The sequence below is a fragment of the Micromys minutus genome (genome assembly GCF_963924665.1).
Source record: "Micromys minutus genome assembly, chromosome: 23".
Lineage (NCBI taxonomy): Eukaryota > Metazoa > Chordata > Mammalia > Rodentia > Muridae > Micromys > Micromys minutus.
Window position 1 is genome coordinate 25,386,242 of NC_137958.1, and position 18,752 is coordinate 25,404,993.

Below are 18,752 nucleotides of genomic sequence, written 5' to 3' on the forward strand. Positions count from 1 at the left end.
GCATAGCAGTTATAGCAAGTTTATGGAGTGAATGTGTAAAATATTTGTGAAAGGCTTAAGAGAACATATAGAAGCTGTAAAATGTCTCCTCAGTTTTCATGTATATATAAAACAGGTGTGAAAAAGAATGCCTATGACTTTGCTTAAAAATATTTTTTAAAGCCTCCAGATTGCAGATAGCTTCTTTAGCTTGAGTGGCCAGGAAGGAGCTTTCTCTGAATCAATTAACTTTAAATCAGGCCTGTAGGACAAGATGCTGCTGCCTTGTGAAGGGCAGGTGGGAGAGTGGACAGCTGAAAAAGTGAGAGGGTATTAGAAAGATGCTCTGAGAAGACCTAAAGGAGCAGAGGTGGAAGGTGTGGGTCAGGATGGAGGAGGGAGTGCACAGGGAGCAGGCTTTCTTTCTTTCTTTCTTTCTTTCTTTTCTTTCCTTTCCTTCCTTCCTTCCTTCCTTCCTTCCTTCCTTCCTTCCTTCCATCTTCTTCTTCTTCTCCTTTTCATTCTTGTTCTTTTCTTCTTCTTCTTCTTCTTCTTCTTCTTCTTCTTCTTCTTCTTCTTCTTCTTCTTCTTCTTCTTCTTCTTCTTCTTCTTCTTCTTCCTGTGAAATTATTGCAATGTAGTTTGACTTAATTTTAAAGGCAAAATGAAAAGCTTCATGGTTTAAACAAGATGGTTTAGAATATGATCAGACTTTGTAAACTATTTCTGACTTTTTGACAACTAATTGTATATAGATGCAAAATTAGAGTTAGGAACAATACTAAGTGAGAAAAAGTCATACAAGCTCGAGAAAGAAGTAGGAGTGCTTCAGACTTAGGGTCAGAGGAACTAGAGTTATAGAGTATACATGAGTTACACTGTTAAAAATAATTGAAGGGAAGACTGCTTGCTATATTAGTCTAAATATGTGGTCTGGAGAGGTGGCTCAGATGTTAAGAACACTGACTATTCGTTAAGAGGTCCTGAGTTCAATTCCCAGCAACCACTTGGTTGCTCAATCATCTGTAAATATGTGGGATTCTCAAACTGATTGTGTCCTGATGTCCATGGTTTTTGTAGTTCAAGTCCCTTTTCACCGAAAGAAAATTCTTAGATCAAACATTGCTTAAAATACATGGACCTTGTAAATTTTTGCATGATTTGCTTTTCTTAGTGTTTATTGTAATGGGATTTGACTCATGATTAACATTGACTTTTTGTGTGTATATATATATATATATATATATATATATATATATATATATATATAATTTATTTTCTTGATAATTTTAATTACCAATCTCTCTTTTTGTAAAATGTCAAATACAACTGAGAAGGCTTTTGTTTGTAAAAAATGAATATATTCAACTTTTATTTGAATTTATTAGATTATGTCTGAAATACAGGATGACACTGATTTATCTTATTAAATAAGGTACTTACTGAGAGGTAGCAATTGCATGCTGGTAAGGAAAAATGCTTTGTTTACTTGTATTAAATGTCCTCTTAGAATTGAATATATACAAATGTGCGATGTTTTGACTCAGTATTTCAAGATATGTAGCAAAATACTCGAAAACAAAGAGAAACACTAGTACTCTTTAAAATACTAAAATAACATGACAAAAAGGTACCAGTGATTTGCAGAGATGATAATCCTTAAAACATTAACAAGTTTTGAGAAATTTAGCCAAATAGTTATAATTCTTTAAAAGCAAATACTTATTTCCTTCTTGGGGAAAAGCAAATGTGCAGAGAATGATGCTCTAATGAACAAGAATGTCAGAAAAGTAACATGTAGTTTGGGAACACACAGCATGGTAGGACGGAATATTTGATTTTAAGCTTTGTAGCATGCTGGTATTTTTAGAAAATGTGTTTTATTTCTAAATGTTTGCAGATTATTAGAAAGTATACTTGTTTAACAAATTCAAATGGCATCCTTGGAATGGTGACCTTATTTATCTTAATAATTTATTTTATTCTGGTGCTTGTACCTAGGTCCCCAAGGCTGTTTGGAAATAAATATTTCTATCAGGAACAAACTAAGCCATACGATCTCCTTTTAAAATCCCATGTGGGGACTAAAACTTTTTATCTGTTTTTATAGTTTCAGTATACATTTTTTATGACAAATGTGGGTTTATAAAACATTTTACACCTTTAAGTTGAACAAGTACTACGGTGTTAATATGCCATTGATGCTATGGTCAGTATATTAGGAAAAAGAAAATGGATGACGCTTTGAGTTCACTTTTGATGTACAAACCTTTTTACTAAGATAGTTAAAAGATGGCTACATTCTTCCTAGAAAGTTTACACTGGACTACCTAAGTTTCAGTCATTTTTAGTTCAAGGGTTAAAAGGAAATACAATTCCCCCACACCTTATAAAAGGTTGCAGTGCATACTCAACAAAACTTCCAAAATACTTAACTTTTTCTGAAGATTTAACAATGAGACATACATTTAAATGTTTTTAATATAATATTCATGATAATATGTCATGTGATGATATAAATAATTCGATCTTTAATTAGGAAGCTACAAAAGTTAAAACAGAACTTTCCTTCTCTGATTTTATGAGCTGTCTTAACTGGAAACATTTAAAGACTGATTTATTTTTATATGTTTCTGTCGTGTGTGCGTGGGGCATTTGCTCAGTGTAAGAGAGGATAGATAGAACCAGGAGCTACAACAGCAGTGATGTTTCAAGTAACCCAGAGCTGAGTGACAAAGATTGCAAGAATATACCCTCTCAGGCTTCCCTGCACTGATCTCTGGTTGAGTTGGATAGAGAGGAATTGCACAAGAGAAGGCAATTTTAGTCCCCCTCTCCTGCTGCCCCCGCCCCCGCCTCCGAATGGTTCTCTATTTTTCAGCGCCTATTTTTTGCACAGATGTTTTATTTTCAGTCCAGTTAGTTCCCTGGTGGCTTAATTTACACTTAACCAAAGACCACCATTAGCATGGTTATTAGCGATTGGGAAAACAAAGACCTCTAGCTACCAAAACAACTGCATCTTAACTAGCAGAAAAAGGTTCATAAATGACCCTTTGTAGCTAGATATGTGCATATATGTGCACATAGACCTGTGCATTGGTGTCTACACCTTTCTTGAGTAAGTTTGCCATCTGAAAGTTCCCTTTTCTGCCAAGAACGGGCCACCCCTGTGTTATCTAATGGGCTCCTGCTTGGTTTCAGCTGAACCTACTGGAGATTGAGAAGCTTTTTTTTTTTTTTTTTTTTTTTTTTTTTCTTTTTTGGCCATTGATGCCTTGATGCACGGGGCCCTAGAGGTGAGCAGGCATAAAATGAGGAAAGGAAATGCTCTCCTTCTACATCTTTCAACCTTCCTCTTCTTAGGTGCAGTCCCCTAACCCCCTTAGAAAGTTGGCTGAGGAGCGGGGCAGAAGGGCCAAGAGCTTGGCGCTGGTGGTTCCAGAAGGCAGGGCAGTGAGGCAGGTGTGGCAGCTGTCATCTCTCCTTGCCACTCTGTGAAACTAGACCCTACAGACTCCACTGCTTCAAGCTGAGGGCTCACCATCCTGGCGCCTTGCTGCGGTAGTCTTCAAATCCTGGCGCTCGCCCTCTCCCGGACACTGCAGAGGGGGCAGCTCTTGGGCGCTCAGAGGAACACCACGCTCCTGGTACAGGCTGCATGGGCTGCAACCTGGGTTCCACAGCCTGCAGCTCAGCCTGGGTACTCTATGGCTGGAAAATGCCTACTTGTACCTGAGTGTCTCCACCCCACTCCTTCTGCACCCAGAGCAGGGGGCGGGGCAAAGGGGGCGGAGGACTCCGATTCCCTGCTGGACCCAGGAAGTTGTCCTTTAAAAAGCACATCTTCAGCCCGCCTTTGAGCGCCGCCTCTTCAGAGCAGCATGTGGACTGGTTCGCCAGGTCCCCTAAGTGTTCTGGGCTGCTGCCGCCACCGCCTCAGTCAGAGCAGCCACTGTGGGCAGCGAGAATCACGCGCAGGTCGAGGAGCAGGGGCGCGCGGGCACTCTGTCCCCAGCTTGCTGCTGGCTTCTTCTTCTCAGGAGGTGGCAGTCACTGTTGCTGCTGAGAAGCCAGCCTGCTTCTCCCTGCCCGTTGGTCGCTCAGTGAGGAGTTGAGACTGCACCTCCATCCAGGACCCACATGGCTTGTTACCTGGTCATCAGTTCGAGACATCTTAGCAATGGGCACTACCGGGGCATTAAGGGAGTCTTCCGAGGACCCCTCTGCAAGAATGGATCTCCATCTCCGGTAATGTGCACCCAGGCGCACACACCCATCCGCACACATTCAAAACCGAATGCAAACAAAAAGAGACATTAAGGAGATACTCTCCTGCCAGATAGAGAGGGGCTAGACTCCTAGGGAGTAAGCACGGTCTCACTTATTATAGCTAAGGGTGTGTATTTAGGTGTTTCTTGTCTTCCTGGTTATTTGATCTGTAGTGGTATGCATGGCAAATGATTTCTGAACACAGTTAAAACTGCAGTGATGAAGGTAGATCTTCCAGCAGAATCCACGTAGAAATTTGCAGATTTGGGTAGTGTAGAAAGTTTGAGTGATGCTCTATAATGTGATTTTGTGAAGTCATACTTTTAAATGAGTTTAATCATGTTACAACTGTGTTGTAAGAAAATAAACTCAAGGGGTTTGACATGGTAAAATGAAAAGGGGGTGGATTTTCAAAGTGTTCTAAAGCCCAATACTCAGGTTCTTCAGTTTAGAAGGAAGTGAATGAGTTGATTGTAGATATCCAAATTGGGTTGCTTGCTATAATACTGAAAATTTCTTAAACAGCAATTTGAGTGCCCTCATTTGACTTAGTAAACTGTTCAAATTCTGTCCTCCAAAGTCAAAGGCTTTACTATATCGACTCACTCACAAGTGCTATAAACTAATAATTTTTAAGGGTTCAAACAAGTTTAAATAAAAATGGATTTGTATGTGCATGCTTACGTGCATAGTTGAGTATATATACATGTATAACCAGTTTTAGACCACAGTAAGTGACCAAGTATCCAAACTGTATGAACAACTTTTCTATTCTGATTTTGAGAGTATTTTATTCTGCATGACATACAGAGGAAGAAATTAACTCGTCGAGTATTTTCTACCTCATACTTTCCATGGCAGCTGAATACTTCTTTCCTGTGAACTGTTTACAACTGCCGAATATTATAAATGCCACCAGTTAAACAGCACGTGTGATTTGCACGAGGAATCTGGAATCAGGAGGGACACATACTCACATACATACATTACTAAGATTCCCAGTGACAAACTCGTTGCTCCTGTTTTCACATACTTTAAAGTGTGTGTTGTTGTAACACCCCAAACTAAATGAGAGAGAGCCAGAAATGTTACTGGGAATGCACTGTTTGCATTAACAGCTACAATTAAACTCACAGGGCTAGAAAGGGACTTGGCAGTTCCAGCTGACTGAAAAATATAACCCACAGTCAGCCTAGGCAGTGGGGTCTGAGTCTTGCCTGCTTTAAAGATTTTGAGGATTTGGGTTTCTGCAGCCTCAGCAAACTATTACAGTGTTCAACTGTCAGACGCATTTTCCTCAGGGCAAACCTTTCCTCCAAGTTCTTCCTTAAGCACATGTTGTCTTGCAAACCTAGAATGCTCTATTTTTTTTAAAGCTGGCATTCTTTGTTAGTGTGTTGCTAAGCCCCGTGGTTGTCTCCATAACCTTCCTGAGTTGAAATACTGTGTTCTAGTATGTATGTCTCAGTCTTGGAATGCAAGAAATTTCTCATCATATCTACATATTTGAATTCTATTTAAGGATACTAGAATATGATGTTGAACTAAATTTTCCAGTTGCTTAAAAATATAATTTCTGTCCTTTGATTAAGGATATTTCTGTGCCTCTCTGGTTGCTCATGTCCCCAAAGCTTGGCTGACCTCATACAGACTGGACGTGTAAATGTAGATGACAGACACCAGCCTTCCATCCATATGGGTGCATAGGTTGTCCAGGGTATAGCTGCACACCTATGGTGTACTATTTGTATAGTGTACTTGACTGATTCAATTACTGTGCTAATTTGCTTACTTTGTTGTAAAAGTCTCTTCAGTTTGACTCATTGGATGCTCACTGAAATGGTGTATGAGCTATTTTAGAAAAAAGTAAAATACCTTTCAAGTGTGCTATGTAAACCCATTTCTTCTTTTGTTCTTTTGTTTTTGTTTTTTAAGTTCACATTTTACCAGGAATTCATAAAAAGAAAGACTTTGACCAGTCTTTTATATAAACTGGGTTATGTGTCATTCATCTCTTCTTTGTCCCCATTGAATTGTTGAGATAAGTCTTTATTTGGTTTAAATTCTCTTCCTATGGTATGATGTCTTTCTCTCTAAGGCAAAATAAGTCCCTACTTCCTAGGCTCTAGAGTGTGTGCCTGCCATTTCGAACAACAGGTTGTAAAGCATCAAATTAAAAATAAAATATATATGTACTTATTTTTATATTCAACAATACCTTCTAAGTTATAGCCAGGTTGACATTTAAGTCATATTCCGTCAATATAAATATTAAGCTTATTAATCATATAACAATTAAATATGGTAATTTACAGTTTTGAAATAGTTACCTACCATTACAATACATGTCCAAGTTAATTTCTAGAATGATCTGAAACTGGATGTTCCCTCTAATTGGAACTTCCCAAGCTTCTATTTACCTAGAACGGCAGACTGGGATGTTAGCTGATAACAAATTTTCACCAAGTCTCCCAGTGCTGAATGTTTAGCCTCACGTTTTTAACCTCCCTCTCTCTATTTATTCCACACAGTTGTTGTCAGCAGAGCTATCTAAAAGTTGGACATCCCTTAACATTCACTAAAGTACAGTTCCTAAATGAGAATATTTTGTATTCTCTTGTGGAAAGAAGAAAGGTAACAATTCCTTTTTAGCTTAATACATTTCTTTTTAATTTTTTCTATAATTACACCTGTAAAATATAGATTTGGTATTTTGCTGTTTAATATATAATATGGTTGAGTCTCCAGATATTTAAAAGTATTTATGCAAATTTCTTATATTCAAGCTATATCTCTGTATAATGGTAACAACAGCTAATAAACTCAAAGTACAAGAGAGAGTTAGTTATAAAGACACACACACACACATACCTATACACACACACATACATATGAACATACATATATATAACTTAAAGAGTTTTCATTTATAACACCTCAAGTATCATCAAAATAAATATGAAATAATTAATTGATATTTAAAGCAATATAGTGTTTTGTCCCATAAAAATACTGACAGATTAGTAAACTGAAAATCCTAGAGTGGAATTCTTTTACTAGCTTGAAAGTTAACACAGAAGTATCTTATAATCTGTTTGTTCTGCATGAAAAAAATAGAAAATTGTGTTTTCATTCTAATGATCATGTGAATCATTGATTTGTGATGGCTTATGTTTCTCTAAACTCACTAAAGATACAGATAACATAATAGTGTGTTTGATGTTTAATGTAAAAGTCTATTTAAAACAAATACTATTCTAAATTTTAAGATGTTTATCTTCTATATTTTCTCAACGTTAAACTACTGTAATTGTGCAATGCCTGTAAGAGCCAGTATTAGCTGCACATACCCATAGGCTAGATAGGTATCCAGACACATGTGCCTGACTATGTTCAAGAAGTACACCTACCTATATATTATAGTTCCTTTTAGCCACCAAGCATGTATAATTTGGTTACATTCTTGGTTAATTGTAGGATTCATTAAGAAAATCTTAAAACTCTATCGCTATGTTTGAATTCAATAAAATGATATCCTCCCAGGAGCATAAATATACTCTTCAATTGATTCTTAGTTATGTTTATGTACTCTGAAGTATCATCTAAACTTTAGATCAATTTCAGTGTCTATTTTATGTATTGCTTAATCTACATGTGATTAATAGTAAGACATTCATTCTTGTACTTGATCCTTTAGTGACTAATCATCGCTGTGTATTTAACCTATTTTATATACTTCATCATAACTCTCCTTTAAATTAGAGTGAGTTACAAGTCTGGATTTCTTCTTGGGCACAATATAGTTAAAATTCAAGAGGAACAGAAAAGCCTGCTTTGATACCTAAAGTACCCTGTGGAGGAGAACCTTTCAAGTGTTAATTGCTTATACTATGGTCCTTGAATAGTTTTACATCTAACAGTCTTATCCTGGGTTCTACATTTGTCTAAATCACCTAGTGTAACTAGAAGGTGTGTACCCAAAACACATCCAAATCTTTTCACTTCCTTTTGTATAATTACAAATGTATATCAGAAATGAGAGATGTTATTCAAGAAATGATGGAAACCTCGAAGTTTCTGAACAAGGAATTTTCTAAATAAGTAAGTGAATAGTTAGGTCTTAGTGTGTCTTATTAATGCCTATCTTGATCATTCATGAACATTTGCAAGATACTTATGAGTAAGTAGAGAATAACAATATTATTAACTCCCAAACATGTATTTTTCATGTGTCAACTTTAATTATGAAGACATGCCCTCTAATAGAAAAGTCAAGGGTCTTTTGTTTTAAATTTAGCACTGCATACTACTTTCACATATTTTTAATAAGGACTGTGCTAGATTTTGAGCTAATATTTTCTTTTAATATCAAATACCATAGTAAGCAAACTGCTTTCTTTTCCTTGTCTTTTTATCCCTGCCTTCTCTTTCAGAATGCTTATAAAATCTGTGCTTACAATTTATCTGAAGAAAAGAGTGTCACCATTCTTATTTAAATGAACCTGTGTTAATTTAACTTCAGAAAATTTCCATATGTAGGAAGTTAGTATCCAAGGACTTTAATTTGTGGTTTTTGTTGTTCCTTGGTATTTATCTTCTATCTTGTTTATTTGTGTTTAGTACTCAAATGAAAACAAACAAGTTTCTGCTTTATATTTTGGAACTAAAATATAAAACACATTGGGATCATGTGTCTGGTAAACTGGATGATTGATGACATCGAACCCAAACATTCCCAATTTAAAAATTAGTAGTAATTGTAGCTAAAGTACTTACTGTACAATGTGTTGCACTAAAAGATGTATTTTCCATGGAAAAATAAGAACAGAGCTTCAATGAAAGTTGTTTTAAGTCAGTAGAAAGAAGAAACAAGAGCAAGAATAATCAGGGATATGCCCAGTATCTCTACCAAGTACCTTCAAGTGGGAAGTTAACTGATTATGTCATAGTAACCCTTTGCCACATACTTATATATTCTAAGAAAATAATTTAAATAAAAGTTTAGAATTCTATTTCTTAAATGTAATTTGCTTGTGACAGTCTCATAACAAACCCAATACTTATGTCACACACACACACACACACACACACACACACACACACACACACACAGAAACACACTTAGTGGATAGGTCCACATGAAGAAACTCTGTGCTAATAGGAACACAGGAATTCCCAGTGTATACTCTTACTCATTTGAAGGACTAACTGAACTTGATACTCTGAAAAGATGGGTCAATTTAATTTTAGATAGTATTCGTGGATGTAATAATATAAACATATGAATCAGGTTTTTAGAATGAAGACGTTATTTTAAAATTAGTTTTTGCTAAAGATCTCAGTTTTACAGAGATGGACACCTAATGTGTTGAGCTGAAGTTTTCCGTGGTTTGAGTATGATATCTGAAATCGAAATCTGGGACAGCAAATATTTTTTCCCCAAGAGAAAAATGCCTATTTAGTAAACTGATTTTCATTTCTGTGTTCCTCTGGCTGATAGGAAGACCAGAGGTAAAATGCTAGGCATCAAAGGTTGGCCTCACACCCCAGGATTCACCTGTGCTTGCTGCTCATTGTCAGTATGAGCCTCATTTAATTCTCTGGGGTCCCCATTCTTTTAAAATCTATGTCTTGTTGTTTTAATGCATGAAATTTTCTTCAGGAGACTTAGATTTATTGTCAAAACAAGTTATAAATAACACAGCATAGGCTGTTACTACGTGAAGTTGACATTGGAGACTCCATGCTACCCAGTTTTGAGCTTCTTCATTCTTAGCAAGGCTGCCAGTTTGGGGTCTTTGACAATGGTGAGTTCTCTTTGGCAGATTTTAGTTCACTTCTCTGGAAATACGCCTCATTTTGAAACACATGTTACAAGTTCGTTTTAAACAATACCCTCCATTTTTCTTATTGCTGAGTTTTATTCTTTCATTGGTTGATTGTCTGTTTTTCAGCATCTTAATTTTTTCATGCGATAGATGGCACCATGTCTGGAACCTCAGAGACACTAGCTCCTGGAAACAGTGAGCACACGCTATCTTGTCTAGGCATTCACTCAACTGTATGTTCCCTGTAGTCACCATTCAAGCACAACCTTTATTTCTAGATCATAATGTAGGATTTCCTCCCATTTCTTCTCTGATCTCACACATGCCCCTCTCCTAACAGTGTTCACTGAGTATTTTACTTTACCCTAAGTTTCACCGTAGTGACAGAAAGGCCACCAGTCTCTACTGTCCATTCACACATTCCTTCTAGACATCCATAAAGGGTAACTACATTTTTCCAACATCCAGATGTAATGCATACAGTGGGGACATTTGTCTTCCCTGTTGTCTATCATCTGTGGATACATTTCTCTTCATGGTTGAAACTATTGTCTTAGCACAGACAGTTTAAGTGTTACAGGTAAAGCTTTGGAGTCAAACTCCCTAATCTTAAACAGTTAACAATTAAATAGCATTATAAAAGTTACTGTAGCTTTGATTTATACTTCTTCACAGCAAGGGTAGATGCTCCTACTATGGTGCTTTGAGAGCAGCACTTGACATTCATTGAGTGTCCAGTAAATGTTAGCAGGTATTACCAGACAAGCATGTTGGTATGTGTATGCACTTCTGATGTTGCAAGGTGGAGGATCTTTAAAAAACCTAATACAACTTTAATTAGGATAATGTTCTCTTGTAAAAAATGATGTTGTTTACAGAAAAGATGTCAACTATATTATAGCTTTAACTGGCCTGAATGTCCCCTTTGGTTCTAGTGGAACTCTAGGAGGAAATTTATTTCCTAAACTTGTCTCCTCTAAGAATCTTCTAACGCAGACCTTTCTAATCTTGGAATAAGTGCTCCCTTTCGCATGGTAATCTTCCAGGCTCAGTAAGTAGAGATGTCTGAGGAGAGGAATCAGGGTATGCATATGACCAATTTCTAACTATAAATCTGTCTTTTTTTTTATTTTAATACATTTATTTATTTGACTTTTTCATAATGTCTGGGTGCTGTAAAGATCTTATTGATCAACTTATCCAAACATTATTCACTCTTAAATTTTATTATGGTTGCAGAATTCTAGCACTTGAATTATATCCAGAAGAGTTTTTTTCCAGGTTGTTTTGGCTGGTTTTGTATCAACTTGACAAAAGCTGGAGTTATCACAGAGAAAGGAGCCTCAGTTGAGGAAATGCCTCCATGAGATTTAGCTGTAAGGCATTTTCTCAACTAGTGATCAAGGAGGGAGAGCCCAGCCCATTTTGGGTGGTGCCATACCTGGGCTGGTAGACCTGGGTTCTATAAGAAAGCAGGCTGAGCAAGCCAGTAAGTGACATCCCTCCATGGCCTCTGCATTAGCTCCTGCTTCCTGACCTGCTTGAGTTCCAGTCCTGACTTCCTCTGGTGATGAACAGGTATATGGAAGTGTAAGCTGAATAACCCTTTCCTCCCCAACTTGCTTCTTGGTCATGATGTTTGTGCAGGAATAGAAACCCTGACTAAGACAAATTGGTACCAGCATAGTGGGGTATTCCTGTGACAACCTGACCATGTTTTGGGGAGGGCTGTGGTAGGACTTTGGAACTTTGAGCTAGAAGAGCCAAAGGCATATTAAGAGCTCTGTGGCATGGTCAGTAGGAGATTGGAAGATAATGTTGAAAACAGTGCGGAATATGGAGGCCTGGCTTGTGAAATTTCAGAGGCAAGATTAAAGACTTTTTGATCAGGCTGTTTCTGTTTTGGTTGTGAAGATTGTGTGGTTTTGGTTATCTGGGGCTGAAGAATCAGCTGTGGTTAACAAGATACCAAAACTACTAAAGCAAAACCTTTGAATTTCTGGGACTATTGGTGCTGGTCCGCTGGATCTGGGAGATTGGTGGTGATTAAGAAGAGACCAGCATCATTTAGGTAAAGTCTTCTGGGAATAGTTTTCTGAGAGCACAAAGAGGATGTGTTCCAGAGATAGCCAAGTTTGTACCTCCTGCTGTGACTGACTTGGTAATGTGTAAGAATCAGTCAGGTGGTACTGGTTTGGAAGGAATGAAGGGATCATGGAGAGAAGCAGAGGCTCGGCATTGTGAGAGGCCATGGAAGTCCATTGGTGCAGGTGGATCCTCAGTGGCAATTAGTGCCCCAGGACTGACAGTGGTGTTTTGGAGATGCCAGTGCCATGAGATGACCACCAAGAACAGCAGCGACAGTGGAGAACAAGCAGCTGGAGCCTAGAAGACAAAGTATGTGCTACAAAGGGCAGAGCTGGAGAAGTTAACTCAAGCCCTTGGAGGAGCCCAGAACTTTGTAAGTAGATTCCCAGACACCGGATGGTTAAAATTGATTTTGCTTAGACTGTGACTGTTCCCTGGTATCTTTCCCTCTGGAAGGCAGAAGAGGAGCCCAGAGTTTAGAGACTTTGAATTGTGAAAAGACCTTGATTTTTAAGAGTCTGAATATTTGAAAGGTATTGCAATTTTAAAATGTAAGATTGGTAAAAGCTGTGGGACCCTTAATGTTATCTAGATATTGGGGATGAACAAGAAAGTAAGGGTTGAAGCTTAATATTGATTTGTTTGCCTGTCAAGTTGACAAGGGGTCAATTGTACTGGCTGGATTTTGTCAACGTTGCACAAGCTGCAGTTATCACAGAGAAAGGAGCCTCAGATGAGGAAATGCTTCCATGAGATCCAGCTGTAAGGCATTTTTTTCAACTAGTGTTCAAGTGGGGAGGGCCCAGCCCATTGTGGGTGGTGCCATCCCTGGGTTAGTAGTCCTGGGTTCTATAAAATCAGGCTGAGCAAGCCATGAGAAGTAAGCCAGTAAGTGACATCCCTCCATGGCCTCTGCATCAGCTCCTGCTTCCTGACCTGCTTGAGTTCCAGTCCTGACTTCCTCTGGTGATGAACAGTGATATGGAATTATAAGCTGAATAACCCTTTCCTCCCCAACTTGCTTCTTGGTCATGATGTTTGTGCAGGAATAGAAACCCTGACTAAGACACAGGTATAATTCAAAATATTGAGAAGATTAATCTGGACCATGAAGCTGTGGTCCATGTGTAAGGAATGGGCAGGTGCAGCTGAGGTTAGTCTTGAGATACCACACTGCTGGCTTTGAAGTTAGAGTTACAGCTCAGAAGCTAAGGTGTGTAGACATTCACCTAAAACCCAGTCAAGTAGGTAGATACCCATATGGTACTTCTAGAATTATCATAGCCATAGTCCTGTTGTGATTTTTATCTCAGAGAGGATTCTAATTGAAAGTAATAGGAGATAAATATTTTACATTAGAACAAGAATAGGAAATTTTTGTGATCATTCTCATAAGAGTGTAATATTTAAGACCAACAACCTAATGATATTTTCTTTTGTACTTCCTCAAAGGTCCCTGCTTCTTTCATCATTTCTACCACTGATACCTAGTATGTCCTCTTAAATGGGCAATATTGGGAGCCAAGAAGATCTTCATTTTTTGCAATATGTCTAAATATTCAGAGGAGGTTGGCAGTTTAACATTGCTTAGTCATATGAAGGAGTAAAGTGCTCATGAGGAACATTTTCACATATAAAATACACTATTTTGCTGTATCTAAATTGCATGTGAATTCTGCAACTATTAAGTGTTCATTGAAGTTTTTTTTTTTTTTTTTTTTTTTCATGTGATGAATTGTACTGGTGCTTCTTACCTTCCCAGTAAGATAAACTGTAAGGTGTTGTGGCATAGGTAGAAAACTAGTGTCCATATTTTTTATATACTGTCTCCTTTTCCCAGATGTTTTCTATTGTGCTATCTACTGTAATTGGAAAATAAATCAATAACAAACATCAAATCATTTAAAAGGCATATAATAAGAATTTTTTAGCTTAGTCTTAGATTTAATCACTTTCAATTTTAGCCACCTTTTAAAATTGCATTCATTTAAATAACTGTGACAATATGAATAGAATCGCAATACTGTAAATTCTCTCAAACTTCTATAGTCATATATAATATAATTTAAAATTATTATTGTTGTTATTATTATTATTATTATTATTATTATTATTATTTTATTAGTGTTCAATTTCAGTGAGATCCTATGGGTACAGATTTGATGCTGCATGTTTTCTTGTGGTATCCTTGACTGTTCTGGATCCTACAGGGATTCTTTTTTTAAAAAAAATCATATTGAAATATAATATGAACTAAAAGTTGGTGTGCTACAATCAGGTTTCCTTTTAAATATCTTTATGTTTAAGTGTAATTTTAGAGAAACCTGGAAGCTTCAGTTGCAACATGATGTGGGTTTACTCCTACCCAAATGAAAAAGGCTGTCCTAACAAAAGATAATTAAGAAAGTTTTGGTGATTTCAGTTACTTGGCTAAGCAGGTGAAGTCATTTCCAGTCAAGTCTGTCAACTTGAGCTCAGCCTTGGGAGTGCACACTGTAGAAGGAGAGACTAAATTCCTGCAAGCAAAGTTTCCAGACCACCATTAGATGCACTCCCAAAGACACACAATGAATAAAAGTGTGAAATAAAGTAAAAGTGTTAAGATCAGCTCAACTGACAGCTGCTGAGTGAATGAAGGCTGTCAGTGGTGGGGGTTGGGATGAGGAGCCACATGACATTGCTTTTGCTTCTGCTTTACTTTGATGGCTAACACAGTCTTGCTCTATGGAATAAACAGAGTAAGAGAATACTGATTGGGTAACAACATATGGATTTATGCTGATAAAATACATAGATTAAATCCAGGTTAATATCTGTGAAACATCTTATTATCTTTTGCTTAATATTCCATATTGAAAATCGAAGATACAACCACTTTGTGGGTTTAGAAATTTCTTGCGAATGGATAGGAATGGCTCTGTTGCATTTTCATCATTTGAAGAGGAGACTGAAATTATGTACTTAGTGGCAAGGCAATAAATAGTGATTAAAAGACAGGCACACTTACATTGGATTTTTAATAAAAGATCAAATGATAGAAAAACGTGAGAAAAACTACAAATTTGTAAGTAGATACGATGGTAAAAATTATCTTTGTGTTAAAAATAGTATAGTTGCCAAGAAGATTATATATAAAGACTAAGATAACCATATCTAGTTTGGATGACATATGTGTATATGCAGCTATTCCTAAATGCTATAGCTTGGAGATGTTATATGCCTTCCAGATATCTGCTGAAATAGATTACTATTGCAGTGGTATTAGGACATAAGATTTCATGAAGGAGATTATGCTGTTAGGAAAGGTTACTGCCTATCTCTAGAGAGTGGTTCTGTACTTACCTGAGGACAGTGTTGCTGTAAGCAAGGATTCAGTCATATTTACTTGCTTGCCATTCTGCTGCTTTTCATGAGTTGAGGCAGAACAAAATTCTCACCTGAAGTCTACAAGATCCCAGAATGTTACTCTTAAGTTTTAGCCTCTCTGGAAACAAGGTAATTAAGGTGTGTGTGTGTGTGTGAGTGTGAGTGTGTGTGTGTGTGTGTGTGTGTGTGTGTGTGTGTGTGTGTGTGTCTACTTCATATTTGTCCCTACACCTACCTCAACTTCTTCTGTGCCCTGAAATTCATGGTCTCTTGTTGTGCATGAACATAAATACATATATTACACACACACACACACACACACACACACACACACAGACACACACACATACACACACACACATACACACACGTGTATACAACCTACCAAATCTGTATTGTGTTTGGAAAAAACTGATTTCCTCCTTTCTCAGAAGGCATTGCCTACATTCCATTGTAGCAGTTAATTTAGTAGGATGCCACAGAATTTCCTCTGGGCTTGCTAGCATGTCATCTGGTGTCATTATGCCAGTTTCTTTCTTTTTTTTTCAGGCTCTCATACTGCTGCAATTTCATGGGTCTATTTTTCTCTAGGGTACACCATCTAGCAGCAGGCATCTTAAGTCTCTGGGTCTTATAATCATTCTACCCTTTCCTCTGTCAGTTTTCTCTGATCTTTAGGTATAAATGACACATAGATGTATCAGTTGAGGCTGGGTACATAACAGACAATTATTCCCCGTTTTCTTCACAGTTGTGGATCTGTGTAACGGTCTACAGATGTTACAAAGACAAAAGTTCTTACATAAGTGGTGAGAGTAAGAGCCACACTTATCTATGGGCATCAGGAAAATTAGAACACAGGAATTATGGTGGTTTAGGGAAATTATAGTAGGAGAGTCTCTTCTTGGGTCTTAGACCACTGTAGCCACAGATATTGGCTAGTTTTATAATGATGAACATGAATGTCCACTGATTGACTGAGCCATAAGTCCAATTAGAAAGCTATTGTTTACATACAAGATAAAAGTAGAAGAATTTGTAGTCCTACTTAACTTTAAAAGTTTATGAACCACAGCAATGACTAGGCTGTCAGGAGAGGATATCCTTCAAAATAACCCAGTTTAAATCCTGTTGGAGCAGGAGAAAAGTGAGACAGAGCATCTTAAAGCAAATTTAATTCTCTTGATTGACTATGCAAATTGCATGTAGTGTAGTTCACAAGTTCTAGGTGAGGTTGCTCTGGGAGTCCTTGGTGGCAGTTGCTAATTACATGATTTTTGTTGGTGTTGTTGTTATCATTGAAGTAAGATTTGAGGAGCTGTGTTTAAAAAGTAATGAAACTTCTTAGGTTTCTTTCTAATCAGTGGCCACTCTGCTGCGAATTGTAAATGTTACATCCACTCTCCTCTGTGATGATTAGAATATACAGCGTACCTGAAACTAATCATGTTGTTTCTCTGTATAACCCGTTGAAAAGAATATGATGGTAGATATAAACATATTGATGTTCACACATTCATGCAGAATAAGCTGAGGTGGATTTCTATAGCACACTGGCATATTCTGGAGGATTTGTTTACTGGAATACAACATGGCTTCTGAATTTAAGAAGTTATATGTTCCTGACTGAATCACAAATGAGGCTAGCTCTAGATTTCTGATCTTGATGAGTGCTGTAGTCGTTGAATGGTGTGAAGAGCAGTGGTGGTAAAAAGGTTTCTATTATATTTGTAGGCCACTGACTAATACATTTTAAGACTTTTTAAACTAGAGTATTTCATTCACAGGAAATTTTAGAAACCTGGCAAAGTGACATGTGCAGAACCACTTTCTCTGAAGGAAAAGGTTTTTAACGGTGAAAGATCATAGACTTCTACAAAACAAGCAAACCAAAGCAAAGCAAACCAAACCAAAGTGTTACCATAAGGAAAATTCTGCCACTATGTCAAGTCTCCATCATTATCAGATAAAGTAAAAGCTTTCCATCCAGATACCACTAGATATGAACAGACACAAGAAGCACATCCTCATACTGTGATTCACTTTTCAATATAAAGGAACATGTAAAGGTTCTTCTCTTAGCCAAATGCATTAGCCTTTAGTGTCATGAAGCAAATGGAGGCCATTTGAGAGGATAATGCAGGGACTGGTGGGGAGTGCTGGATGTAAGTTAAATTAAAGCACCCCGGAAAATGGGAACTACAAAGATGAAACCCTGATTGGTGAGGACTAGAAAGGAGGTCACTGCCTGGGAGAGCACTGTGCTGCCCTACTTGGACAAAGGGCATGTGCTACCCAAGTACTCAGGAGAGAACTCCCAAGCCAATATGGCTTCACTTCAGAGATGGCAGAATTTAGATCTTAGGCTGCCACTGTCTATTTGAGGATCCTTAATACATGTCAAGCACAAAATCTGCCTTAAAGGAGATGGTGGTCTAGGAGTGGAGCTTACTTAAAATGTATTTCCCACAACTCTATAAATAGACTAGCCCCCATGAAGAAACGGTAACTGATGTGGGAGAAAGATGGGGGGTCAGGAGAGGCAACAGTTTGACCTTTCCTAGTTATCTTAGAGACATCATGATTTAATTTGGACTAGACAACAGTTGAGAGGTTTAGTCCATTATCACAGTCGGGAGCATGGCAGCATTGGGGCAGACACAGTGCTGGAGAGGTAGCTGAGAGTCCAACATCTGGCTCCTAAGACAACAGCATTAGAGAATTATTGTTTGAACATCTGAAACTTCCTGGTGACACAGTTCCTCTAAGGAGATCACAAGTCTTAATCTTTTCAGAACAATGCCACTCTGTATGAGCATATGTGGGCCATTTCCATTCAAACAACCACACTACCCATATAGTTGCTGAAAATTTTCCAAGTGTTTGTTATTGATGATCAGAGCTATGAAGAACTGGTGGAGGTATTCCAGGACACATCCTCTGGCAGGACCTAACCCTGGTATGGGACTTGGACAAGAATCTGCAGAGAGACAACCATGAAAGACTCTGTAATGTAGGCTGTGTAATAAGCAATTAAATTGGGTCAAGTAAACAGACATAACTTTGACTCTTCCAACAGAGATGAACAGCATTGTTCAGTTGTCCTGACTCTAGTTCTTGTTACTTCATTTTTGTTGTGTCAAATGATCTATGTAACAATGAGGTTTTATGAACATTCGCAGAATTATATTAATGGAAATACTTCAAAAACAAGAAAAT

The 18,752-nt window shown here is 37.5% G+C and overlaps 1 protein-coding gene across 1 annotated transcript in view; it reads left to right on the forward strand.

The window, feature by feature from the left end:
* Positions 1-4,122: 4,122 nt before the first annotated feature.
* Positions 4,123-18,752, forward strand: part of ZNF804B (zinc finger protein 804B) — a gene marked incomplete at both ends in the record, with an annotated part of 486,930 nt that continues 472,300 nt past the window's right edge. Inside the window, one exon of the mRNA XM_080936527.1 lies at positions 4,123-4,230. Within this exon, the coding sequence (XP_080792653.1) occupies positions 4,123-4,230 (108 nt within the window). The remainder of the gene's footprint in view (positions 4,231-18,752) is intronic.